Source organism: Phoca vitulina, unplaced genomic scaffold (genome assembly GCF_004348235.1).
Source record: "Phoca vitulina isolate PV1807 unplaced genomic scaffold, GSC_HSeal_1.0 scaffold111, whole genome shotgun sequence".
NCBI classification, from domain to species: Eukaryota; Metazoa; Chordata; class Mammalia; order Carnivora; family Phocidae; genus Phoca; species Phoca vitulina.
In genome coordinates this window covers 1,312,161-1,338,264 of record NW_022589814.1, presented here as the reverse complement: position 1 = coordinate 1,338,264, position 26,104 = coordinate 1,312,161, and the positions used below count along the sequence as shown (strand labels likewise).

General features: G+C 49.2%; 3 protein-coding genes across 7 annotated transcripts in view; 1 reads left to right on the top strand and 2 right to left on the bottom strand.

The window, feature by feature from the left end:
- The window catches only part of SMC1A (structural maintenance of chromosomes 1A), a 48,323-nt gene extending 37,464 nt beyond the window's left edge, over positions 1-10,859 (bottom strand). For all 5 annotated transcript variants that reach the window (XR_004298569.1, XR_004298570.1, XR_004298568.1 and 2 more), the window contains exons 1-10: positions 10,652-10,859; positions 5,295-5,483; positions 5,071-5,183; positions 3,903-4,106; positions 3,573-3,811; positions 2,646-2,904; positions 2,424-2,564; positions 1,547-1,629; positions 1,217-1,424; positions 53-238 (exon numbers count right to left, since the gene is read on the bottom strand). Coding sequence is in view for 2 of the 5 variants with exons in the window: in XM_032398192.1 (XP_032254083.1) it covers positions 53-238; positions 1,217-1,424; positions 1,547-1,629; positions 2,424-2,564; positions 2,646-2,904; positions 3,573-3,811; positions 3,903-4,106; positions 5,071-5,183; positions 5,295-5,483; positions 10,652-10,760 (1,731 nt within the window). In the remaining 3 variants the exon portion in view is untranslated. The remainder of the gene's footprint in view (positions 1-52; positions 239-1,216; positions 1,425-1,546; positions 1,630-2,423; positions 2,565-2,645; positions 2,905-3,572; positions 3,812-3,902; positions 4,107-5,070; positions 5,184-5,294; positions 5,484-10,651) is intronic.
- A 62-nt stretch (positions 10,860-10,921) lies between these two features.
- On the top strand, positions 10,922-22,869 carry RIBC1 (RIB43A domain with coiled-coils 1). The gene is made up of 7 exons (XM_032398194.1): positions 10,922-11,152; positions 14,143-14,259; positions 15,598-15,679; positions 15,884-16,228; positions 21,586-21,704; positions 22,141-22,535; positions 22,642-22,869. Exons 2-7 carry the CDS (start codon positions 14,143-14,145, stop codon positions 22,721-22,723), a joined length of 1,140 nt encoding a protein of 379 aa, XP_032254085.1. The 5' UTR covers positions 10,922-11,152; the 3' UTR covers positions 22,724-22,869.
- Positions 22,870-23,022: 153 nt separating this feature from the next.
- Positions 23,023-25,385, bottom strand: HSD17B10 (hydroxysteroid 17-beta dehydrogenase 10). The gene is made up of 6 exons (XM_032398190.1): positions 25,323-25,385; positions 24,786-24,950; positions 23,990-24,154; positions 23,749-23,877; positions 23,559-23,667; positions 23,023-23,356 (listed from the first exon to the last, which is right to left on the bottom strand). The coding sequence occupies exons 1-6, from the start codon at positions 25,347-25,349 to the stop codon at positions 23,166-23,168; spliced, it is 786 nt and encodes a 261-aa protein (XP_032254081.1). The 5' UTR covers positions 25,350-25,385; the 3' UTR covers positions 23,023-23,165.
- Positions 25,386-26,104: the final 719 nt, after the last annotated feature.

The window sequence follows — 26,104 nt, the reverse complement described above, 5'->3', positions numbered from 1 at the left end:
TAGGAGGAGGGGCCCTCTCACACTGCCCTGACCCCATCCCCACGAGCCTCACCTCCAGGTAGTCAAGAGGCAAGAAGGTCTCAGGCTCCCCACGCTGTTCCTTGATGTACTGAATACAGTCCCGGCCTGTCTTCTCAGAGTCCACGATAATGGCATCCATGTTCTTGCCCAAAACTTTGGTTACAGCAATCTGATACTTCTTCTGTGTGGGCTGACAGAGGTCAATGAGGCGGCCATACTGAGGAAAGTGAGAAGAGAAAATTGAAGCATGAGGCTTTTGGGAACTGGCTCAAGAACCCCAATTCCCAGCTCAGAAAGGAGCAGACCAAAATCTGTGTGAGGAACACGGCTTCCATGCTATGGAGGAAAACCCTACTCTGGCCCCAAAGCAACAATCACTTCAGTCATGCCTGAACCCCAAAAGCATCTTTCTAAGCCTCACTTTTACCATTTCACAGACCACTGCTGCCCCAGGCACTATGTCAGATACCTTATACCTCAAATTCTCACAAGCACCCAGCAAAATACATCTTTTTCCAGTTCATGTCCCCTATGCCCTCTAAACCAATCATGGTTCCCTAAGAACTATCAGATAAAGGGTAAGATCTTCAAGGGCAGGGAATGAGCCTAATTCATCCTTATATCCCCAGCAGTGTCTAGAGGAGAGATCATGAAATATTTGTGGAAACAAATTAAGTTGAACCCAGGGACGGAATTACAGCAATAGAGAGATAATAGTCAGGGAACCTGGAAACTCAGGATTTGGTTCAAGAGGCCAAGAGCTCTGATAAAGCCTAGGATGTCCCTATAAGCAAACGAATCAGTTGGTACATGCCAAGGGAGATCATATATAGAAGCCTGCAGTTACTTCCTGGGAGACTAATCCCTGTCCTGTGACCCCTCCCCCTTCGAAAGGCCTACCCAGTCTCCCCACCTTCCACAGAGGAGTGGACACAGCAAGACAAAACCTCCAGGAAGATGCAATTGGTGTGATGAAAAGAACATGAGGTCACAAGTCAGAACAATTGGGTTTGAACTGTAGTTCTTCCACTTATAAGCTGTGCTGTTTTGGGCATGTCATTTAACCTCTCTGAGCCTGTACCCCCAGCTGTAAACAAGGGATAAGCAACCTTGTCCTCACAGGGCTGCTGGGAAAATTATCTGACAGTGAGTGGGAGAGTAAGTGCTCAGGAATTAGTTCCCTTTCCACTCTTACCACAGAGCCAGGGTATAGGCGCTTGATGCTTTCCATAATCTCTGCCTTTCGCTGTTGGCGGCTGCTCTCCTGTCGGTCGATACGGGCATCCCCCAGCTGTTCCATCACCTGGTTCAGCTCTTTATTGATCTCATCAATACGCCGCTTGGCCATCTCCACCTCCTCTGTCAGCTCCCCCTCCAACTTCTTCTGCTCCTCTAGGGACTGCCTACAAAGTGACGGAACACAGGGGTTACCCTTCCGAGCTGATCCTGCCCGAGGAGGGGCAGGACCGACAGGGTTCACAAGAACAAGCCTGGAAGTAAGAAGAAAGGCTGCAGAGCCACATACTTGCTAGTGGTGATGTATTCCTCTAATTTCTCAATCCGTTTCTGATTCTCTTCAATCTCCCGCAGCTTTTGTTTGATCTTGGCCTGGAAGAAAGACAAATACACACCATGACCAGAGGCTGAGCAAGTTAACTCCAAGACCACGGGGCCCTGGCTTATACCCGCTATGTGCCCACTCATCCAAGAGCCCAACGGTCCAGGACAATCTGTCACTAATGGGGGAAACCTACTAAAAAGCAGACACACAACAGTGTTCAGTGTGGCTCTGCTAATTGATGGGCCTCCCAGATCCCTGAGACCCTCTCATGATGTTCTACTTAGCTCAGGCTAGCTTCCTCACCAAACAGGGAGGCTCAAACCAAGGCAAAGTAAAGCTTTCCAGGCCTTTCTGCACCTGTTTTCTCATCTGTAAAATGTAGGTGACCTCCCCTTCATAAAGCACATATTAAGTGCTTAACACAGTATAGCTATTAATATTAATGCCTACCACCTTCTTTTAGATCTTTAAAGGAAGTGCTTAGCAGAATGCCTGAAACATCGTAGGCTCTTCTTGGAGCACTATAACAACTATTATTGTTATTAGGAAGGCTGTAAGCAAGGTATACTTGATAAGAGTATGGGTTTCAGAGCTAGACTACCCAGGTTCACATCCTGGTTCTGCCACTTCATAGTGATGTGACCTTAGGCAAATTACTTCACGTCTGCACTATTGTTTCCTCATTTGGAAAACGAGGAATTAAATGAGTGGATACAAGTAAAATACAGCGCCTATCACACAGTAAGTGCTCACTAGTTGTTAGCTATTGTCATTACTGTTAAGACTACCATCACTTCTTTTTCTCTGGCCCATTATCCCTCATCTTATAACACATGCCCACCTCTGTCTCTACTTTCTTCCGCTCTTCCAGATCCAGCCGGTCCTGGTCAGCTTTCTGATCTCTATTGAACTTCTCCAGCTCCTGGGCCAAGGTAGCTGCTCTCTTGCTGGCTTCTTCTTTCAACCGGTGGTATTTCTTCACCTGTGTTAGGAACAACCAACCAAATCAGTCTCTGTCAGCAGAGCAATCCCCCATCCCACCCCCAACCCTCCCAGAGCTTACCTGATTCTCCTCCAAGGTCAAGTCTCTGCCCTGACTCTGACTCTCCTCTTCCATCCGTTCCTCAAACTCCTGCCGGGCTTTCTCTACTGACAGCATTTCCTTTTCCAGCTCATCCATGTCACCTTTACGCTTCTTATAATGCTTCTGAGCATTCTGTAGGGACTTCTTGGCTGCTTCCAGCTTCTTGATTTTATGGGAGGTATTCTCCTTGGCTTTGATGTACTGAGGCCGCTTCTGGTTCAACTCTGAGTCCTTCTCCCTTTTGCCAGAGGGGAGAGGAGTATATCAGTTAGCAGTGTGGGAAAAGGGGGGGTTCCCAGGCTTTTTACCCAAAGGGGGGCTTGAGGCCCCCAGCCAGCCTCAGGGAATTGCCTAAAGAACAAGGGCCTGATGTTGCACAGATCCTCGGAAAAGGGCCAGTCTGACTATTCCCTGGAACTGATGGCTTCAGCCTGACATTCCAGCCACTCCATTAGGTAAAGCTACCACTCCTGCCTCAGCTCTAGCCAGGCCAGGCCCCTCAGGAACAACTCCCAAGAACGCCCTGTGCCCATTTAGTTGCCCCCATCTGATCTAACCTTTTCAAATTCCTGTCCTTTAAACTTCTAGCTCCAGTTTTCCTCTTCCAGGAAGGCATTCCCAGCCACTCTAGGAGCTGGGCCTCCCATCACTTCCTCTCACTTGCCAAGGTCACCACCCCTTTCAAGGCCTCTCTTTTATGAGTACCCATCTATCTTCCCAGAGTCTGAATACTTAAATACTCTATTTGTCTAAAATGCGAGTCAAGAAATGTGCTTGGTTCTGGCCAAAGCAAGTCAAGAGGAAGACAAACTAGTGCGAGCACTGGACTCTAGGCTCAGAGGAGCCCTAGGAAACAGCACAGCCTCTTGGTTTCCCACAGGTTGCAGGCCCAGGCCTGCCTCTTACTTGATCTCCTTCTCAATCTGCTGCTGCTCCCGCATCATTTTGCCCAGCTCCTTCTTCTTCTCCTTCAGCTCATCCTCTACCTTGTCCATTCGCTTCTTGTCCTTCTCGATCTCCTTGTTCTTAGAGGCCAGTTCCTTATTGAGTTTCTCAATTTCCACTTCGTTGTGATAAAGCTTAAAGAGCTGCAGCTGCACCTGAGCTCGCACCACCTCATCCTTCAGGCGCTGGTAACGGTCAGCCTGTGCACACGAGGGCATGGAAACGGGTGCATCAGTAAGGTACTGGCTCCATCCTGGCCCCTCAGAGCCCACAGGCAGCCCAGCCGCCTACCTCTTCTTTCTCCTGTTTGGCCTCCTTACGTTCAGCCGCAATGTTTTTTTTGCGATGGTAATTAAACTGTGTGTCCTCTTCAGCCTTCACCATTTCCTTCTTTCGCTTGTCATATTCCTGGGCCAGTTCCCCAGAGCGACTGATCTCTTCAAATAGAGCTGTCCTCTCTTTGGGGTTCTTCATGGCAATAGATTCCACAGCACCCTAGCAAAGGTCAAAACACTCTCCCCGCTTAGAGCCTAGCCGGCCCAGTTCCCTCCACCCATTTCCACTGGATCATTCAGAAAAAGGTCACTGACCCTGTGCCACATTTTGCACTGGGCTTTAAGGACACATTCCCTGCCTCTTGAGGTGCACAGGAAGCAAAAGGGACAAAAGCAAAGACAATGCCATGTGTTACATGCAGTGACAGAAGTAGCACAGAAAAAGGACTAAAAGAAGCTTGTGGGTGGGAGACTGGCAGGGGTGTCTGTCCAGAAAAGCTTCCCAAAGGTGACATCTAAGCTGAGTTTGAAAGATGGGGAAGAACCAAGAAAGTTAAGAGAGAAGGTTATTTCATGTAAAGGACAATTAATATGCAAAGGCCTGCAGGCCAAAGAAAGCAGGTGAATTGTGGGAACTATAATGGTTTAATTGGGCTGGAATGCAGGGCTGGAAGGGAAAAGTACTGGCAGATGAGGGGCTAGTAAGGTGAACAAGAACCAAAGGATGTTTCCTGAATGACAGGAGTTTGGAGTTTATGCTAAAGCAATGGTTCTCCAGCTTCAGCATGCATAATAACTTGGAAAGCTTGGTAAAATACCCAGTGCTGGGCCCACCCCATAGCCTCTATGTCTATAGGTCTAGGATGGAACCAGAGAATGTGCATTTCTAACATGTCCCCAGTTGATGCTGATCCAGAGACTACAATTTGACAACCACCTTATAAGGCAATGAGAAATCACTGAAATGCTTTAAGGAGAAAAAGGAAAGAAACAGATCTGTGCCCTCTTAAGATGAACCTAGCCTAAGAGATGAACTGGAAGGGGCCAGACTGGAGTCAGTAAGCCCAGTGAGGAAGCTGCTACATTAGTTCAGGGAAGAGATGAAGCTCAAGATGGAGCAGGCCCACTGAGGATGGGACAAGGGTCAGCAAACAGCAGATAGCCGGTAACTTAAAAATGCTCACCTGGAAGACGAGGAAGTTACGAGCTTTGATGAGAATGCCTAACTTCTCTAATTCCTCACTGTATTCATGTAGCTGGACCACTTTGTTGTTGATCTTGTACTCAGAGGAACCTCCTACAAGACAGTGCATGAGTTGGCTGAAGGTCAGACCTCCCTCCTATCCCAGCCAACTAGTCTAGTCACCTCCCAGGACCCAGGGGGGGCCTTCTGGCCAGCCTCACCCACCAACAATGACACGGGCAAAGGTGCGGTCCTCAGCACCCTCCTCAGAGTAGACCATGCTGACAAAGGCCCGGTTGGCAGCTGGCTTGCCCACAGGAGCTCCATGGATCAGGTCCCTCAGGGTCTTTACTCGCAGGTTGCTGGTTTTCTCACCCAACACAAAGCTGATCGCATCCATGAGATTTGACTTGCCTAAGGGAGCAGAGGGCAAAGCAAAGGAGGGGAAGTCAGGAAACACAGCTCCGCCCCACCAAAGCCTTGGTTCAACAGCTTAGAGAAACAGTCCCTATGCAGTTATTACCTAGAACAGTTAAAGACTAGAACCCCAATTAAGGAAACAGCATATTCACACAATGGATTGTTCTACAACTTTTAATGACATGGGGAAATGCCCACAATAGAAAAAATAAGCAGATATAAAACTCAATATAGTATGATCTCAACCAAGTTTAAAAGTAAAAAAAACAGGGACGTCTGGGTGGCTCAGTCGGTTAAGTGTCTGCCTTTGGCTCAGGTCATGATCCCAGGGTCCTGGGATCAAGTCCTGCATCGGGCTCCTTACTCAGCGGGGAGCCTGCTTCTCCCTCTGCCTGCTGCTCCCCTTGCTTGTGTGCTCGCTCTCTCTCTCAATTAATAAAATCTTAAAAAAAAAAAAGTAACAACAACAACAAAACAAAACCAACCAAGAGCAGAAGGAAGGTAATAATGGGGAGTTGCTGTTTATTGAGTACAAATTCAATTTTGCAAGATGAAAAAGTTCAGATCAGTTGTACAATGTGAAGATACTTAATACGCCTGAACTGTATACTTAAAAAATCATTAAGATGGCAAATTTGGCTATGTATATTTTACTATAATTTTTTAAATGGCATATTCCTAGGGGCACCAGGGTGTCTCAGTTGGTTGGGTGTCAGACTCTTGATTTTAGCTTGGGTTGTGATCTCAGGGTTGTGGGATTGAGCCCCCCGTGGGGCTCCCCACTCAGCATGGAATCTGCTTAAGATTCTCTCCCTCTGCCCCTCCCACCCCATGGGCACACTCATGCACACGTGCTCTCTCTCTCAAAAAAAGGGCATATTCCTACTGTAATATAGTATGACGCGTACATCACCATCTATGAAGTATCTTGCCAAAAATATTTAACCTCAATCTAAACAAGCCTTTTTATCTACCTTCCAGTTTACGGGAAATATAGCAGTTAGAGGAACATGGTAAATCTTACGATTTTCCATGAGGAAATCCTAAGACAAAGAGAGAATCTGGGATGCTCTCCAAGACAACTACCCTGATCTTTTCAAAAAAGTCAATGTCTAGGGGCACCTGGGTGGCTCAGTTAAGCATCCACTCTTGATTTTGGCTCAGGTCATGATCTCAGGGTTGTGAGATAGAGTCCCATGTCCCAGCTCGGCTTCCCGCTTAGTGGGGAATCCACTTCTCTCCCTCCGCCCTGCCCCCCCATCCCCCCATGCGCACACAATTACTCCCCCCCCAAATAAATAAATAAATCTTAAAAAAAAAAAAAGTCAATATCTAAAAAGAAAGGTTTGGAGAACCACTCCAGAAAGCAATCACTGAGAAACAAGCAAAGGCAGTGCACAAACTTTAACTGAATTCCAGTTTCCCTTAAAAAAAAACAAAAAAAAAACCCCAAAAGACATTTTGGGGAGCAATTAGGGAAGCTTGAATACGAACTAGATAATTAGATAACAAGGAAATTAGTTTTCCCAGGTGTGATCACGGTCTAGTGGTGACACAGGAAAATGATGATTTTAGGAGTCAAATGCTGAATCCCCAGAGGTGAAATGCCATTAAGTCTGCAACTTACTTTCAAATGATTAAGAAAAAACACACATGTAGGTTTGAATATTTTAATAATAAAAACTTGGGGAGAGGCAAAGGCATAGGAAAAAATACATGAAAATGTAAACAGTGTAACCAGTGGTTGCTTCCCAAAGGAAAATAGGTTAACAGTCAGGGAGGGGAGTCTTTTTACTGTCTATCCTTTGGGATTTTTTGAATTTTATATTGTGTGCAGGTATGAGCTATTCAAATAAATAAGATTCTTAACATTAAGAGTGGTTATCTTTGGGACACCTGGGCGACTCAGTCGGTTAAGTGTCTGCCTTCAGCTCAGGTCATGATCCTGGGATCCTGGTCAGGGTCCTGGGATCCAGTCCCGCACTGGGCTCCTTGGTCAGCAGGGGGCCTGCTTCCCCCTCTGCCTGCTCCCCCTGCTTGTGCACTCTCTCTCTGACAAATAAATAAAGTCTTAAAAAAAAAAAAAAAGAGTGGTTATCTTTTCAATAGTGGAATCACAATTGTTACTTTCTTCATTTTAGGCTCAGGTAAAAATTTTTTTTTAATTTAGGCTGGGGTCAGGGGAGTGGAGAACAGGCCAATTTCTATAAATTCTATCTCAAGATTCTCCCCTAACATGTTATACGACCTTGAACTGAGGACCTGATTTCCCACACCTTTCTACCCAGCTATACAAATGGCAGCCTGGTTCCTTCCACAGAGGCAGTACAAAACATTGATTAAGAGCTCGGGTTCTAGGGGTACCTGGGCTCATTCGGTTGAGTATCCGACTCTTGATTTAGGCTTAGGTTGTGATCTCGGGGTGGTGGGATTGAACCCCATGTCAGGGTCCATGCTCAGTGCAGAGTCTGCTTGTCCCTCTCCCTCTGCTCCTGCTCTCTCAAATAATAACATCTTATATAAATAAAAAAAAAGAGCTCGGATTCTAGTCCAATAGACCAGGTTTTTAGTTTCACTAATTCTTAGCTGACCTTCCATTCCCTCACCTGGAAAATCTAAAAAAGCCATGACTGATAGGTAGAGCCTTTAAAATAATGCTGGGCACACAGTTCTCAGCTGAAGCGGCAGAAGCACAGGCTTTGAAGTATGACAGGCACAGGTTCTGACCCTGGCTCTGAGAATCAGTGTGCAAGTTATCATAACTGTTTGTGCCTCAGCCTTCCCACCTATAAAACTAAGATAATGGTATCTCCCTCATAGGGTCATTTTGAGAATTTAAATGTAAAAGGTTCCAATAAATAAAGTACTTGACACACAGTGGTGCTCAATAAATGGCAGTCCTATCCTAACACAGGTCTGAACTTAGCTCCGGCTCCCTTATCAGAGCAGGGCTAACACAACAAGCAGACCGGGAGTCAGACTTCGAGGCGTCCACTCCCAACCTTTGGGCTTCTCCCATGCTCTCCAGGGATAGTAAGAACGTCTCACAACCAAAGCCCTCCCTACTAGCAATCATTCAATACTGTAAACATTTTTATAACATGCATTATGAGCTGAATACTGATAAAATGTTTTAAGGAATGTCTTCTTTGGGGGGGGCACTCATAAACCAGTGATGAAGATACAAAAACATATCCCATGAATACAAGAAAAAAAATATAAACATTAACATGCACCAAGTATCTACTGTGAGCCAGAGAAGAAGAGTAATTCACTGAGGAGACCCAAGGAATGGCTTGTGCAGGTGGGCTTTGAAGAAGTGGGGGGGGAGGGGGTCCAAACTAAGGGTCTTTTTGGAACAGCTGCGTATACAAATCTACCCATGCTGAAAGGAGTGAATGCCCAGAGGTGCATTCTGGCTCTTTTCACAGGGGCCACCACACCAAAATCCTAAGAAACTGAAGTGGAACCCCAAGCATTAGCCCTCTAGGCCAGTGGTTCTCAAGCGAGATAAGGGGAAGCAGGGAGTGATTTATCCCATCTCCCAGGGGACACTGGCAATGTCTGGAGACATTTTTGGTTGTCACACGTGGGGGGTGGGGGTGCTACCACCTAGTGGGTAAAAGCCCAGGATGCTGCTAAACAACCTACAATGCACAAGACCAACCCCACAACAAAGAATTACCTTGCTAGAAATGTCAACAGTGCCGCTGTTGAGAAACCTTGCTCTACAAAGAGCACCAAACACAGGCAAAACTCCAGAGAAGGTTCATGAGTTTGAGGTATGTCAGCAAGGGCAGCCCCTCATGCTAGGAAATGATTTAGCTAGAACATTTCTGGGGTGGAGGAACACAGCAGGATTCCAAACAGACTGCTTGTAGGGGTAGATGGGAGAAATCCATAGTGTATTATTTACTTTTTTTTTTTAAGTAGGCTCCATTCCCCAGGGGGGCTTGAACTGACCACCCTGAGATAAAGACTAGAGCTGAGATCAAGAGTTTAACCGACGCTTAACCGACTGAGTCACCCAGGCGCTCCAATAGCGTATCATTCAGAGGAGTTAAGTTGACCGCCCTTCCCCCCACCCCCAAATTTTGTTGAGGTATAACTGACATATAACATTGTATTAGTTTCAAGTAACAACATAATGATTCCACATTTGCATATACCAAGCAATGATTACCACAATAAGTTAACATCCATCACCTCACATAAACAATTTTTTCCTTGTGATCTATTCTCTCAGCAACTTTCAAATATACAATCATCTACTGACCGCTCTTTCTAAAGACAACACCCAAGTCACTGTATCCCATCAACCTAATTTCCTGTATAGCATTCATCATAGCCAAAAGTTGTCTTATTTTCTCCTTCTTTATTATTGTCTTTCTCCTCTGGAACGCAAGTCCCCTGAGAGCAAGGCTTACTTTATTCTCTGCTGTTTCCACAGCACCTTGAACAACTCCTTATAAAACAGTAAGCATTCAATAAATTTGGCGAGCGAATGAGTTCTTTCAATGGTTCCAGTGGTAACAAAGGAGGTATTTCAAGCCATTCCCCACCTCTAACATGGAGGTGGAGGGTGGACACCCCAAGCACTCCCGCTGGAGACGGGAGCGCTGGGTCAGAAATTCAAAAGTGCCGCCTCCGGAGGAAAGTAAAAAAAAAGGAGGAATTGGAGCATACCAATGCGAGGCGGGAGGGGGCGCTGGGCTGAGGGAAAAGTGTACCGCTGGGGACCGGAGGCCTCGGGAGGGCTACCAGCAGCCCCACACTTTCCGGAGAGTTCAAACAAGGCAGGGGAAGTAGCCAGATCCAGCAGGTCCGGCGGGGAACTGCGCTGCCCGCGGCTGGCTGACAACTCCGGACGCGCCACTTTTGGCGGGAGGGGGCAGTGGGCGGGGTAACGTACAGATCGGCCCGTACCACTCGCTCAGGGGCGGGGGCCGCGCAAAGAGCAGACAAGTGACACCTGGGGAAGAGGTCCGAGTCAGAGCACCCGAGCTGGGAAAGCGGGTTCGGACTGAACCCGTTCCGGAGGGAAAGGAACCTGTGAGGGTTCGCGACATTTCTAGTCGCACGGGCTGGGTTGTACTACTCTGCTACCGGATTAGGGGGTCCAGGCTGGGACGTGCGCAGGGCCGCAGCCAGGTTTATCTCACCAGAGCCATTGGGTCCAATGATGGCGGTGAACCTCTGAAACGGTCCGATAATCTGCCGACCCTTGTACGACTTAAAGTTCTCGATCTCAATCAGTTTCAGGAAACCCATGACGGCGACGGCGCCAGCGGCTGTACAAAAGGCCGCGCCGTACACCCGGGAACTGGGGTAGCCCGCGCGGGAAACACCGCAGTGCAGGCCGGGCGTACGACAAACCTCGCGAGAATAAGTCCAGGCCTAACGGGATTTCTGGCTTCCGGTGAGAGCGGAACCAGGGGCGTGTCGTGGAAGTTTTGTTAATCCGTTGCCTGGGCGCGAGCTTAAAACAGGAGTTTGGGTCCCGCCCCCCTTTCTTGTTGCGTGGCAACGCAAACCGCTGACCCTGCCTGCTGAATCGTAGAAGAGCGCAGCAGCATTTGGGATCTGAGGAAGCAGGCGGGACGCGAGTCCACGCTTGCTGAAACAAGTCACAGCAGGGCTATGCCCTCCAGGGCAAGAGAAAGGTGGGAGCTTGGCTGCGGCTTTAGCCTAGCCTGCTGGAAGGCTCAAACAAGAACAGGCTCGGGGATTGGAAGGACCCCAGGGAGTGAGGGCTGGACGGGAAGGAGGGGCCGGCCGGAGGATTTGGTGTTAGGGGAGCTCAGACTAAGCTGAGGGTGAAGTAGGGTTGGAAGTGCAGTGGAATGGGGGTAGGGATGGGGTGGGGTGGGAGGGGGGCTGGGGTGAAAAGGGGGATGGAGTTTGAAGGGAGATGAGGGTACTCTGGAGCGACAGGGTCACGAGCTAGGGAAAGCTATGGCCAGAGGTACTGCCTCTATCCCCTGCCTCCCTCCTCTTTCTCCAAGCAGAGTCCAGAGACTGTTGCTGTAGTTTAAGAATAGTCTTGGACCTGAGCCACTTGTTGGCCACTTGAACCTAAACCCAACCTGGGAGCTTCAAAATTGACACTCTTTGCTAAGAAAGGTATTTTGTGTGAACCCCCGGGAGTCAGGGTCCCTAAGCCACTGCTCTCCACCTCTATTCTCCTTCCTTTCTCCCCATTTTATCTATCTCTCCTCGTGCTTCATCCCCACCCCATTTCCTCCTCTCCATCCCCCTCTGGCCCCCTCCCTTGCTTTCCTCCTTCCCCTTCTCTTGCTGTCGGTCCTCCATTCCTGTCTACTACCCTGTTGCCCTCCTTCCCCTTTCCTTTTCTGCCTCCCCCACCCCACTCTGCCCCCTCTGTCCCTTTCCCCTCTCTGTTCCCCGAATTTTCTATCCTTCTCCTTCATACTTTCATCCCCCTATCACCTTATACCACCTACTCATTACAAGGTCATGGCCTTAGCAATCCAAGAAGCTTAAAATATCTGCCAAATCTTCCCCTTCAGTGACCTTACATTGTGGTGACAAATGGAATGAGTTGGCTGGGGTTAGTGCTTAGACTTAGACATGGAAAGGGTCTGGTGGTTGCCATAACCATTCCTGAAACCACTTTTAAAATGACATCTGGAGGCTGGGAAGAGTCTAAAAGTCTTATTACAAGTCCAGGAAAGTGAGAAAGCTTGGTTGATGGAATCTAGTAGAGGAACCACAAATGAATTCAACTGGGAAAAACAGTCACAATCAGGCTAGGGGGACAAAATGACCAAAGGACAGCAATCTCATATAATTGACAGGAACTAGTGTTCCATTTAAAAAGATGAGATGGAACTTGGAAAAAAATCAGATTGGGTCCCTACCTCTCACACTGTATATAAAGTGCAATTCCAAATGGATTAAAAACTTAAATGAGAAAGGCAAAATTCTAGACATTTTTACCCATCCTCTTACCTCCCTCCCCTCCAGCAACCCTTAGTTCATACACAGTATATTAATGCCTCTGTTCACATTTGCACAGTGGTTATCTCTTAGGGTAAGGATGAGGGAGAAGAGACGTAAGACACTTTAATAATATTGATCAAGTTCTATTTCTTAAGTTGGGGAGTTGGTTCATGGGTCTCTTTTATCATGCTTCTTCACTTGCATGTGGGTTATATATATTCTGCTGTATACATCAAATATTTCAGTCACAAAATGGTTTTTTAAAAAAAGGATCAGGGGGTTGGGGGGATAGGGTAACTGGGTGATGGACATTAACGAGGGCACCTGATGTAATGAGCACTGGGTGTTATATATGACTGACGAATCACTGAGCTCTACCTCTGAAACCAATAATACATTATATGTTAATTGAATTTAAACTTTAAAAAAGGATAAATAAATAAAGGATTGGAACTAGCTATAGGAGGAGTTGAGGAATGGTATTCTGAACAAAGAAATGCCATGTACAAAGGCCCTGAGATGGGAATAGTTGTGTTGAAGGACTTGAGAGGAGGCGAGTGTGCCTGGAGGACTGTAAGTGAGGGAGACTGTGATGTGGGATGAATTGGAAAGGTGTGCGGGAGCCGGATCTTGAAACCCATGGTAAGGAGTTTGGATCTGATTCTAAGTGCAGTGGGAAGCCAGTGGAGGATTTTAAGCAGGTGAGAGACATGATCAGATTTATGTTTGCAAAAGTGTTTTTGGCTGTGGTTTTGGCCACAGTTGCCAAAAGTGGGCTTCCCAAAATATGAAAGAACACAGGCGAATGTAAGCCCTCTAGCCTTTCACGTGACTAGAGAATAAGTAACAAATAAAAAGGGAAATAGTGGTGCCATTTACTGAAATGGGGAAAACTGAATAGAGCATAACATGAAGGGAGGAGAGTTGTAAATGAGCATGAGACTTGGAAAGATGAGCAAGGGTCAGATCATGAAGACTTTTATAAATCTGGCAAAGGGGGTTAGACTTTATCTTGTAAACACTGGGGAGCCATTTGCTTTAAAGCTTTTATTTATTTTTTAAAGATTTTATTTATTTATTTGAGAGAGAGAGCATGACCGGGGCTGGGGGGCAGAGGGAGAGGGAGAAGCAGACTCCCTGCTGAGCAGGGAGCCCGACGCTGGCGGGATCATGACCTGAGGTTAACCAACTGAGTCACCCAGGTACCCCTAATGCTGCTTTTAAAGGTTTTTTTTTTTTTAAGATTTTTTTATTTTTAAGGGATCTCTACACCCAACGTGGAGCTTGAACGTACAACCCTGGGATCAAGAGTCACATGCTCCACTGACTGAGCCAGCCAGGTGCCCTGTTGCTTTTAAAGCTTTTAAGCTGAGGTGTGCCATGGTCAGATTTGCTTTCAGAAAGATCACTCTGGTAGCTAGTGCAGAGAAAAGAGTAGAGAGGGTAACACTGGAGCGAGGGAGGCCACTGAGGCTCCTGAGGATACTGTCTGGCACCTGATTGTGAGGCCTGAATTAGGGTGGTGACAGCATAGATGTAGGGCACAGGTATGAAATATATCAGGAGGTAAAATCAGTAGGAATCAATAACTGGTGTTATTGGTGCTGTAGGAAGAAAGGAAGAGGGGTGGGGGTGTAGTCAAGGATGGTAGTCAGCACTGATTGGCCATTCCACCCCACACTTGCTCCAGATGTATAAGGTAGACCTGTCAGCAGATCCCAAGGAGGTGGCAGCCATCGAGGCTAGAAGAAATCGAGAAAAAGAGCGACAGAGCCGATTCTTCAATGTGCAGACCCGAGTCATGGGGGTGAGTAGGCAATGGGGACTTTCTTGGGACCAGGGGTCACCTCACTCCTGCACCCACAGAGGAATGTAGCAGTGTCTGTTACGGCCTTCATTGATTTAAGCAGGCCCTCCAGCTGGAAAGGAAGGAGAGAGAGAGAAGGCATCCACTCCCGGGTGAGGGAAGGAAGTGGGCTGGGGGTGCAGGGGAAGAGACTGGGGGAAGAGGAGCCAGTGACAGTGACTCTCCTCCAGTCAGCTCTGGGCTGAGTGGCCTGGTTCTCAAGAGACAGGTAACATGGAGCCAAAAGAAGTCTGAAGAATATTTGGTATTGTGTATGCCTAAATGCTGTCCGGAAGGCTACATAAGAAACTGTTAACCAGGCTGAGTGACAGAGATGGGAGGGACTTACTCTTCACTAAACTGTATTCCCTTTTACACTCTCTTGAAATGCTTTAAAGGAATTACAATAAAAAATAAACAGAAAATATTGATAGTTTAAGAAAAAAATAGATTGCTGGGTAGGTGGATATGGGGGGGGGGGTCGCGGAATGCAGCATGGTATTCTGGAAAAGACCTCATACCTATGCTCAAGGGCCAGGTCTGCTGTTTACTAGATGTGTGGCTTTGAATGAGTCACCTATCTTCTCTGAGCTCCAGGCTCCTTCTCAGTAAAATGAAGCTAAATGAAGTGTGAAAGTGAATATTAAAATATGGTGGTGGCTCAGTGCCTGACCCAAGTTAAGTAGTTGGCTGAGAGATGTGTGGTGTGATTGAGATCCGGTTGGCAAGTGTTTCCTCAGGGTCTGGTCCGGGCCAAGAACTAGGTTGGGCAGTAGGGTACAAAGCTGACTAAGGCCCAGTCTCCTCCCTTAATGGGCTCACAGTCTGGTGGAGGAGATCATCGACAGAGGCAAACTTCAATATAATGTGGACAGTGGGTCCTAGATTCTGTGGGAGTAGCACCTGCCTAAGGAATCAGGAAGGTGAGGCCTGAGCTGGTCTTGAAGGATGAATAGGAATTTGGGTAAAGAGAGGAAGTAAGAGAGTTCCAAGGGGAGGGAGCAGCTGGAGCAAAGGCTCTTTGTTCCAAACAGCCTCAGATGTCACAGGGAACCGTAAGCACAGAGCTCTGAGGGTGGGGCAGAGGAAGGAGGTACTGAGATAAGGATGGAGAAGGAGGCAGAGGCTAGACCAGTGAGGGGCTTACAAACCATGTTCAGATGGTAGACCCTTATCCAGTAGGTACTGAGGATCTATAGGAGGATTCTGAAGAGGGTAAATTCTGAGCAGTTTGTATTAGAGCATTCAAGGCCCACTGTTGGTCCCCTACCCTGATTTAGCTCATTTCTTTGGGATCAGGTGGATGTCAAAGCCCTCAACAGCCAAGTGGAAGAGCGAAAGCTTCGAGAGGCAACAGAACAGAGCGAGGAGGCAGCTTATGGTAAAAGCTCAAGGCTAAGGGCAAGCCAAGAAGGATAGTGTAAGGGCCTGAGTGGGCTGAGGTAGGGCAGTTCTGCCTTGGAGTGGCGCCTGAGGCCTGGGGTGTGGTGGGACAAACCCGATGGGCCTTGGGAGCAGAGGCCATGCTGAGTGGGCTCTGTCTCTCCCATGGGGCCTTCTCCATGTCCCTGCCCACCACCCCCAGGTACCTACCAGAAGCAGTATGATCTGGTAGCCCAGATGCTAGAGAAGGAACAGGCAGAACGGACACGTCGGCTGGCCAAGAAACTCCAAAAATTTCGGGAGCAAAAGCAGCAGCTCAAGAACTGCCCAGAGTTTGACCTTTGGAATCCTAGCCAACTCTGGATGGAGTTTCCAGCCCGTCTTGGCCACAGAGATCCCCCCTGTGGCCCAGCCAGCCTGCAGTGCTTTGCTGGGGAGGACCTGGAGAGGGCCACGTACCTGAAAATGCAGCAGGAGCAGTTCAGATACGGCCTGGAGAGGCAGCTGCAGGAGCAACGTCAAGTCAGGGCTGATGAGAAGTGTACAGGTAAGTAGCTGCGCCCTCCAGGCTGAGACCCAAGGCCTGGTGGGGAGTTGCTCTGAGCCAGGTACAGCACCCAGGGAGTGGGGAGGTCCAGTTACCCACAGAGCTGATGCTGAAAGGTTAGACTGAGCAGACCCCAAACTCCCTGACCTCCTTCAGTAACTGACAGTATAGCCATTGGTACCCAATCAGCCTGGAACTCCATTATGTGGAGGCAGCATAGTGAAGACAGACCTGTCGGCTCTGCCACTTACCACCTGGTTTGGGCAAATGAATTTTCTTCTCAGCGCTTCAGCTTCCTCATCTTTAAAATGGGGATAATAATCCATGCCACGAAGAGCTCGAATGAGACTGAAATGAGATACTGTATGTAAAGCACAAACATCAGTGCTCAGTAACCAGTAGCTACTCTTACTGTGACACTATACGCGACCATGACCTCCATGATCTCACGGACCATGTCCCTTCTAGAAAATCAGTTTAGGAAAAGAGGAAAAGATAAATGCACAAGTCATTCATCAGCAAATACTTACGCTTTAACACTGGTAGGTGCTGTGATGGGTACTGTGACAGAAGTGTTTATAGGACACGGAGGGAACATCAATATGGGATTGGTCAACTCTCACAAGGAAAGGGAAGCAGGATGGGGGGGTGGCACAAGTCAGCTGTTAGGAATCAATATTGGAAAGTTGGGTACAATTTTTCCAAGTCAGGGAGAGGGTCAAGAAGAGGTCATTCTAGGCAGAGGGGGCAGCAAGAGGTAGAGAACTGGGGCTGTGAATAGTCCAAGGGTTTAGGATGCATGAACAGTTTAGTGTTAGTGCAGCCTAGGGTTGAGGGGTTGGAGGAAGAGAAAACGTGCAAGAATTTTCTACACCAAACTAAGGAATTGTGACTTTATCGCGTAGGCAGTCGTTAACCATTTAAGGGTTTTAAGCAGAGTGACAAGACCATTTCAATATTCAGCATATATTAAGCCACCTATTTTGTGCCTGGCACAGTGAACAAAATAGAAAAATCCTTGCTGTCATGGAGTTCACACTCTAATGGGAACAGACAATAAACAAGATAAAATAGTAAAATATACAGTGAACCTTTGAACAACACGGGTTTGAACTGCACAGGTCTGCTTATATGTGGATTTTTAAAAATAAATACAATACTATAAACGTATTTTCTCTCCCCTATGGTCTTCTTTTCTTTTCTTTTTTTTTTTTTTAAGATTTTGTTTATTTATTTGACAGAGAGAGAGAGACAGCAAGAGAGGGAACACAAACAGGGGGCGTGGGAGGGGGAGAAGCAGGCTTCCTGCTGAGCAGGGATCCCGATGCGGGGCTCAATCCCAGGACCCTGAGATCATGACCTGAGCCGAAGGCAGACGCTTAACCGACTGAGCCACCCAGGCGCCCCTTCTTTTCTTTTTTTATTTTTTTTAAAGATTTGGTTGCCTAAGCCCCGCATTGTTCAAGGGTCAACTGTATAAGGTGGTTAAGGTAGTTGCTAGGGAGAAAAATAAAGCACAAAAGGGAGGACGTGGGGACTTTGGGAGAGGGGTGCACAGCTGCCATTTTAAATAAGGAAAACCTCACTGAGGTAACCTTTGAATACAGATCTGAAGACAAGGGAGTAAGCAATGCAATGCAAACAATCGAGGGAAGAGCTGTCCCAAGTAGAGGAGGTAGCTAGTACAAAGGCCCATAAGAGAGAGGGTGTCTGGAATGTTTGAGGAATGGCAGTGGGGCCAGAGTAGCTGAAGTAGACCCAGTGAGGGGAAGAGTGATAGGAAATAGGAGATAAGATAGAAGGAGATAAGCAAGGAGATAAGATAGAAGACTATTGCAGCCACGAGGAGGCAGCCAACAGGCAGCCATCTATCTATATGATCCTACGGTGGCATAGAGCTGGTCTGGGCTGCAGGGAGAGATCTGGAGGCCCGAAGCAGGGGAAGGGTTTGCAAAGGAACAGAATGCTAAGCCTGGATGGAGCCTGGGGAAAGGGTGAGCAAATAGTACACTCTGTGAGGACAAAGGTCGGAGCTGTCTTACTATTACAACTCCGGTGACTTACACACTGCCTGATAACATGGTAGATGCTCAGTAAATGTATCTTGCGTGAATGAATGAGTAGAGGAAAAGGAGCTCACAATAAAGGGATCAGGGAGGTAGGATAAAAGATGCATAAAATAATAATAGCTAACCTTTCTTGGGCACTTGCTGTGTATCAGACACTGTGCTAAGCTTGCTACCACATCATGACTCATGCCATCCTCCCAGCCACTCCATAAGGCAAGCACTGGTATTATCCCCATTTTCAGTGGAGGAAATTGAAGAACAGAGATGTGAAATAATTTGCCCAGGCATGCAGCTAGTGGGGGACGGAGGCGGGAAGTGGACTCGGGCAAGCTGGCCCCATGGCCCACACTCGGCCACGCCACCAGACTTGCCTTCTCTTGGTCACCATGAGAAAGCAGGACCAGAGGTCAAGGGAGGCGTTTCAGAGAGGGAGCCATCAATCATGGCAAATGCTCTGGCGAAATTTAGGTAGGAACAGAAACCTGTCTATTGGATTTTGAAATTTTGGAGTCTCTGGTGATTCTTGTCAGAGCGGTTGCAGAGGCACCACAGGGCCAGCAGCAGGCGGGTGTATGAGAAGGCAGAGCCAGGCAACAGGGACAGCAGAATACCAAGGGAGCGTGCACGCAGTGTAATGAAAAGAGCGTGGGCTGATCCCTCAAGGGACCTGGCTTCAATTCCCAACCAACTACTTGCTGACTATTAACCTTGGGCATTTTTACTTCACCTCCAGACCTCTTATTGTCCCCACCTGAAAAATGGTGCTGCTCTTTCCTCTCCGGGTTGCCGTGCCGAATGAAATGAAACCACGCACCCCTATCCATCCTCCCTAGCCCCTGCCACCCTCCAGCCTCTGAGGTCCGTGTCCTTGTACCTCCTCAAAGCCAAGCCTTAAGCCTGTGTTTAGGGGACCCCCATTACCCCTGCCGCTCCCTCCATCCGCCCCCAGGCTGTGCTCTCTCAGGTATCCCCTGCCCTGTGTTTTCAACATTTCCCCTTCCACTGATTCCTTCTGTGCCTGCTGTAAACCTGCTTACGTCTAACCCCTCTTTTTTTTTCTTTTTAAAGATTTTATTTATTTGACAGAGAGAGACACAGCAAGAGAGGGAACACAAGCAGGGGCAGCGGCAGAGGGAGAAGCAGGCTCACCACTGAGCGGGGAGCCCAATGAGGGGCTCGATCCCAGGACCCTGGGATCATGACCTGAGCCGAAGGCAGACGCTTAACGACTGAGCCACCCAGGCACCCCAGTCTAACCCCTCTTAAAAAAACTAAAGCCTCCCTCCGCCCTGTGATTCCTCTAGGTGCTGCGAGCTAGCTGTCTTCCTTTACAGCCATACTTGAAAAATCTGCTTCCGCTTGCTGTCTTTTCTTCCTCTCCAGTCACACCTCAACCCCCTGGGAGATCTCCTCTCTCCCCACCCAACTTCACTGACACTACTCTTACTAAAACCACAATGCCTTTGTGTTATCAAGTACAAGAGGCTCTATCTAGTCTTTCCTCGACTGGACCTTTCTTGCTCCACTTGACTCTGATCACATCCTTCTTGAGCTTCTCTCTTCCTTGGCTTCTGTACTAGTACATTCTGCTCTTAGCTCTCTGACCATTCCCTCTGTGTCTGCCCTTTGTGGGCTCCTTTTCCATTACACCTTTCTTTCTTGAGACTTGGTCCCTGGCACACTGCTTTCCCTCCCCTGCATACTTACCTCAGGTGCCCTCGGCCCTCATTCTGGTTTCAGCTGCCATGTCACCATCTCTGTGCTGAGGACTCTCTACCCGCAGAATCAGATATCCAGATGCCTGCTGACCACCTTCAACTCAGCCTTCCTAAACAATTCATCCATGTTCCCTAGCCTGCTCTTCATTCTGTATCTTCTACTTCCAGTGGTGGCCACACCATGCACCCAGTCATCTGAGCCAGGACCCTGGGAAACATCCAAATCTGCCCCCCTCCTTTACTCTCATCACGTACTGCTGATGTAACCCTTCTATATATTGGGCCTGCTTTGAGCCCTCCAAGATGGCTCCCCTACCTCCACTGTCTCCCACCAGTCTGACTGTATTCTATACTGGCCCCCAGGAGGAGCTTTCTAAGATACAAATCTGATTGTGTCGCCCCCTTGCTTAAGATCCTTCCATGTTCCCCACCACCTTCGAGGCAAGTTTCTGGCCTTTAGTCTGGCCCCTGCAAAGCTCCCTAGTCCCTTGCATTTTATGCTCCAGCAAGAGCATACTATTTGTAGTTTCAGATACAGGCCATACTGTTTCTTGGTTTCCTTTATTCATTTGACAAATATTTATTGAGCCCCTACTATGTGCCAGGCTCGGATCTAGGTTCTGGGCATGGGAGTGAATAAAACAGACAAAATCCCTGCCCTCGGGGCGCCTGGGTGGCTCAGATGGTTAAGCGTCTGCCTTCCACTCAGGTCATGATCTCAGGGTCCTGGGATCGAGCCCCACATCTGGCTCCTAGCTCAGCGGGGAGCCTGCTTCTCCCTCTGCCTCTGCCTCTCCCCCTGCTCATGCTGTCTCTCTCTCTGTATCTCTGTGTCTCAAATGAATAAATAAAATCTTAAAAAAAAAAATCCCTGCCCTCAACAAGGCTACTTCCTAGTGAGGAGAGAGACAGGCAATAGACAACATCAGTGAAATGTAGAGTATGGTGACAAATGGTAGGGAGAAATATAAATCAGGGAAGGGGGATAAATGTTGGGGACAGGAGGTTGCAATTTGAGGTAGGAGAGACAGGGAAGGCCTCACCGAGGTGGCAATATTTGAGCAAGACCTGGGAGAAGCAAGAGAGCAGGAGCCAAGAATAACGTCTATTACAAATCCCTGAGGCAGGAGTATCTGGCATGATCTAGAAACAGCAAGACCAGTGTGGCTAGACTAAAACATGGCTTGGCATGCCTTTTGCTCTTTCTTTCTATATGCAATTCGCATTTCGAGGATCACCTCCTCCTGGAAGCCTTCCTCTCACCCACCACCCAAAGCTCTCATAATGCCCTGTATACACCTCTGTCATTGCCCTTACCATGGTGGTATGATCTATGTTTGATCCATCTCCCTGCAGCTTTCACTTAGGCACTTGAGAAATCCTTGTTGCTGCTACTTTGGCTATCCCTAAGCCTCAAAGAGTAACTCCTTCCACATCCCTACAGTTAGGACATTCCCCTCCCAAGCATACACATCCACACATCCACCAAGCTTGTTGAACAAATGGCTGAATGAGTGAACCAGGAACGGGGCAGGCCAGTATAGTGCCCTGGCCATATTTCTCTGCGCAGATATGCTCAATGACCAGCTGCGCCTAGCCATGGACATGCAGGCCGCCCAACTGGCCAAGCTAGAGGAGTCCTGTCGCGTGGCCATGATGTCTGCCACGGCCAATGCCAACAAAGCTCAGGTATGGCTTGGACCATTCAGTGCACCGGGCTCTCCCCAACCCCTTGAGCAAAGTCCTGGGGAACTTAGCCATGTCTTCGCCCACACAACCTTTCCTGAAGCAACACCGGCCCTCTCATCTACCTGAGGACATCCCCTTTCACCTAAGGCCCCTCTTAGGGCAGAAGATGCTCTTCCCCATATCCAGACTGAGGCTGACCTGAGAGCAGAACACCACCCTCCCTTCCCCAGCCTCTCAGTCTAAGGGTTTCCAGAGGGCAGGGAAGGTCCCTGTCCATTCCACCCCTGCCCCTATGTTAGGTCATTCAAAGGCCAGGCAAGAGCTGGTCCTTCTCTCCCAGAGATGGAGGAGAGTAGGGCCATGTCTTCCCCTCCCCTGTGACTGAGAGCTCCCTGAAGTTGGGTACCCAAATGCTCATATTCGGGGGCCCCACCAGGCAGCTGAACTGGCTGAGCGACAGCGCCGTGAGTGGCAGCATGAACAGGAGGCCAACCTCATGGAGATCCAGAACCAGATCACGAGTGACCTACTGACGGAGAACCCCCAGGTTGCCCAGCACCCTGTGGCTCCCCACCGGGTCCTGCCCTATTGTTGGAAGGGCATGACTCCAGAGCAGAGAGCTGACATCAGGAAAGTCCAGGAGGTGCAATACCATGAAAAGGAGGCACAGCGCCAGGCTGACCAAGCACAGGATGCCAAATGGGAAAGCCAGACCTTTTGCTTGGCCCAAGCAACAATGGAGCTAGAAGAGCAGGAGAGGGAACTCTGTGCTGAATTTCAAAGGGGGCTGGGCTCCTTCAATCAGCAGCTGGATAAGGAGCAAAAAGCCCAGTGAGTTCTAGGGGGTGGCAATGTGGATGAATGCCAAGGGAGGGATGGGAAGGGCCAGGGAGAGAGGGAAAGCTCATCAGCTGATGCCTCTGTACTTCTTTCACAGGCAGAATTATCTGAATTCTATAATCTACACCAATCAACCTACGGCCCAATACTATTTACAGTTCAACACCAGCAGCCGCTAAGCTCAAGATGCTCATTTCTCTCTTCTCCCTCAGCAAGCTCATGAAGCCCGGGAGTCAGAGAGGAGAATGCTTCAGGCCCCCTCCCCCAACTCCTTCCCCCACTATCCCTACCTTTGACCCTAGGTAATAAAGTTACCAGTAAAATCAAGGCTGTGTGCTGTCATGGGACACAAAAGGTATGAGGTACTGCCTTTCCCACCCCACCCCTGGGCTTAGAGCATCTGACCCTGTCAGTCTTCACCCATTCACCTTTCTTCCCCATGCCAGTTTCCCCAGCACACAGTGTTACGCACTCCGTGTGAGAAACAGAGACTTTATTAGGCACAGAGTGTGACTGCTGGGCAGAGTTACAAGATGGCTGTGGGACTTCCTCCCAGGCTGCAGTAAAGTACTCCAAGGGAAGCAGGGAGAGAAGAGCATGTGTTTTCTCTGCCCTCTCCCTTCAAGGCTGCATGCGGATGGCCCCATCCAGCCGGATGACCTCTCCATTGATGAATGGGTTCTCGATGATGGCTTGTACCAGATGAGCATACTCAGCGGGATCACCCAGTCGGCTGGGGAAGGGCACCTGGCTGGCTAAGAAGTTGCGCACTTTTTCTGGGAGGCTGGTGAGCAGCGGGGTGCCAAATAGGCCTAAACAAGACAGTCAGAATCAGAGGCCCACCCTTCCTTTCATATTTACCTGGTCCCTCCCCACCTTAGCTCTACCTGTGGTACTTCCCAATGCCCAGAAATGGGGGAAGGCTATTGCTGCTTAACTGGTAGATAGTTTCCCCTCTCAAATGCCCATGAATCCTACCCAATCCCACGTGTGGCAGGGAGGGACTATCTCTACCTGGAGCAATGGTCATCACTCGGATGCCCATGGGAGCCAGATCCCGAGCAATGGGCAGGGTCATGCCCACTATGCCCCCCTTGGAAGCAGAGTATGCAGCTTGTCCAACCTGGAGAAGGAGCAGAGGTCACACGTGGAAGGACCCTAACAAGTCACCAAGGAGGCACAAGCCTTGCCCTCGCCCACACACCTGGCCCTCAAAGGCAGCCACGCTGGCAGTGTTGATGATGACCCCACGCTGGCCTCCCTGGTCTGGCTCATTCTGGCCCATCTCACCGGCCACCAGGCGGATCACGTTGAAGGTGCCGAGGAGATTCACCTGAAAGACCAGCAGAGACATGGTGTAGGGCCTTTTGTCCCCTAAAAGCTTTGGAGGCACCCACAGCCAAATACCTTTTACTCACACCCCTGGGGATCCTCCAAGGCCTTACATTGAGAACTCGCTGGAAGTCCTCCAAGGAATGGGCCTGATTCTTCTTTAAGTTGTATGTCTTTATGGCCACTGCAATGCCTGCACAGTTGACTGCCACATCCACACGGCCAAATTTTTCTTTTGCTAGAGTCAGGGCTGCTTGCACATCCTTCTCTGAGGTCACCTTCAAAGGGAGAGGTGGAGAAAGTATTCATCTCCCAGCACACACACTCACCACTAAACCTGGGCAAGGGGAGCGCAGGTCCAGTCTTTGAGTAACAACAGAACTGCGTAAGCAAGGAGGAGGCCAAAAGAAAACACGAGAGTGGGGCAAAAGTGAAAACGTTAGGTGCTGTAGTGTTCAAAACTGTTTTCAAATCTATACCCTCTTTTGATAAATTCACATACCCCTGCAGATTTCTGTGGACCAGAGCAGTTTCAAGAACTGCTGATATGATGATAAACTAGCTTTTTTGTACCTCTACCTGCTAAGATGATTTCATCAAGCTTTACTTTCTGTAATTTGTTTCATGAAGTTTTTCAACTTTGTAAATATAACATTACAGGGCACAATACGCATTTTCAAACTATACATACCCCCTCCAGGAGATTCTGATATATCCAATTCCCATCCCCACTGCTGGGGATCCAGGCTTTGTACATTCCTTATTGCAGGTGCTCCCACAGTGCTGGACGGAGGGCTCAGGCCAAAAGGGACAAGGAGATGGGTCCACTGTCCACACAGATAGCACCCTTAGGGAAGGGGACCCCACGGGTTCCCAGGCGGGTTTCGGTGACCTCGTGCCCACACTTACATCAGCTGGGGCAAAGGCGCAGCTCTTCCCTAACTTCTTGGCTTGGACCTCCCCATCAGAGTCGGGCAGGTCCAGAAGCACAGCAGTGGCCCCTTGCCCCACCAGTCGCTCTGCTGTGGCCAGACCTAGACCAGAGGCTCCTCCGGTTATTAGAGCAACCAGGCCCTGTGAAGAAAGGAACGGTCAACGGTAGACTGCGCAGACCACCCCCACCCTTTCATCTGCCTGTTCTCCAGGCTTCTGCGACGGAGGCTCCTGTGTTCTCCAGGCTTCTGCGACGGCGGTGTGACCCAGGTGTGTTTCCTCTCCTTCAGGACGGGACCTCCGGCGTCTCATGCCCCGACAGCCCATCCAGTCACCCCCCACACAATAAGCCGCGGAGAGTTGACCTTCACCTCCCGAGCCCAACCGCCGCACTCCCGGGCCTAGACAAGTGTGACTCTTTCTCCCAGCACCGATCTCTTTCCCCCTGGGTCCACGGCCGCGCGGTCCCGGTTGGCGCGGCGGAGCAGCCGGAAGGAGCGAAGCACCCTCTACCTTCACTCCCCGGCACGCCGCAGCCATCTTGCTAGGAACTCTCCGCGGCCAGGACGGGCGGGCGGGCGGGCGCTGATTGGCCGAGGCGGAGGCGTGGGGCGGCGGGGGAGGGGGGGGGGGGGGCGCTGAGCACGATTTCGGGGCGTGGCGTCGGCTGCGCGCGCCCCGGGCAGAGAGGGCGAGGCCTCCGCAAGGTGCCGCCGGAGTTCCTTCCCCCGGAGAGAGAACCCGATTGCGGCAGCGCGATACCAGCGACGCTCTCTGCCGGACTCTCTAGCTGATCTCTGGGCAGGCGGCCAGCTCCGCGGGGAGGAGGCGGACAGGAGATTGAGAGTTTTCCTTACTCCTCAGAAAAAGCCTTCGTTCAAGCGTAAACATGGGAGAGACCCCTATATTCCAGGCTGTGTGCGGGTCACTGGGGATACCAAGAGGAATACGAAAAGGTTCATGCCTTCCAGAAGGACACAGTTCAGTTGGGGGAAAAGATAATTATAGTACAGACACAGACAAAGGAAGGGACAGAGAACAAGATTCTGAGACATAGACATAGATATCCAAAGATGGAGATTCTGAGAGCCATCAAAGAGAAATATGTTAGGGAAGAGATTGAGAGGAACAGAGATGCCAGACAGGATCTCAGAGACATGGATGTGGAGAGCCACTAAGAGACAGAGAAGCTAGGAGACAGACATTCTGAGACAGACATTCTTAAGAAGCACAAGCCCAGAGAAGCAAAAACATCTTTCATCAGCTCAGTCTTTTCTCCTGTCCTCTATCTGTGT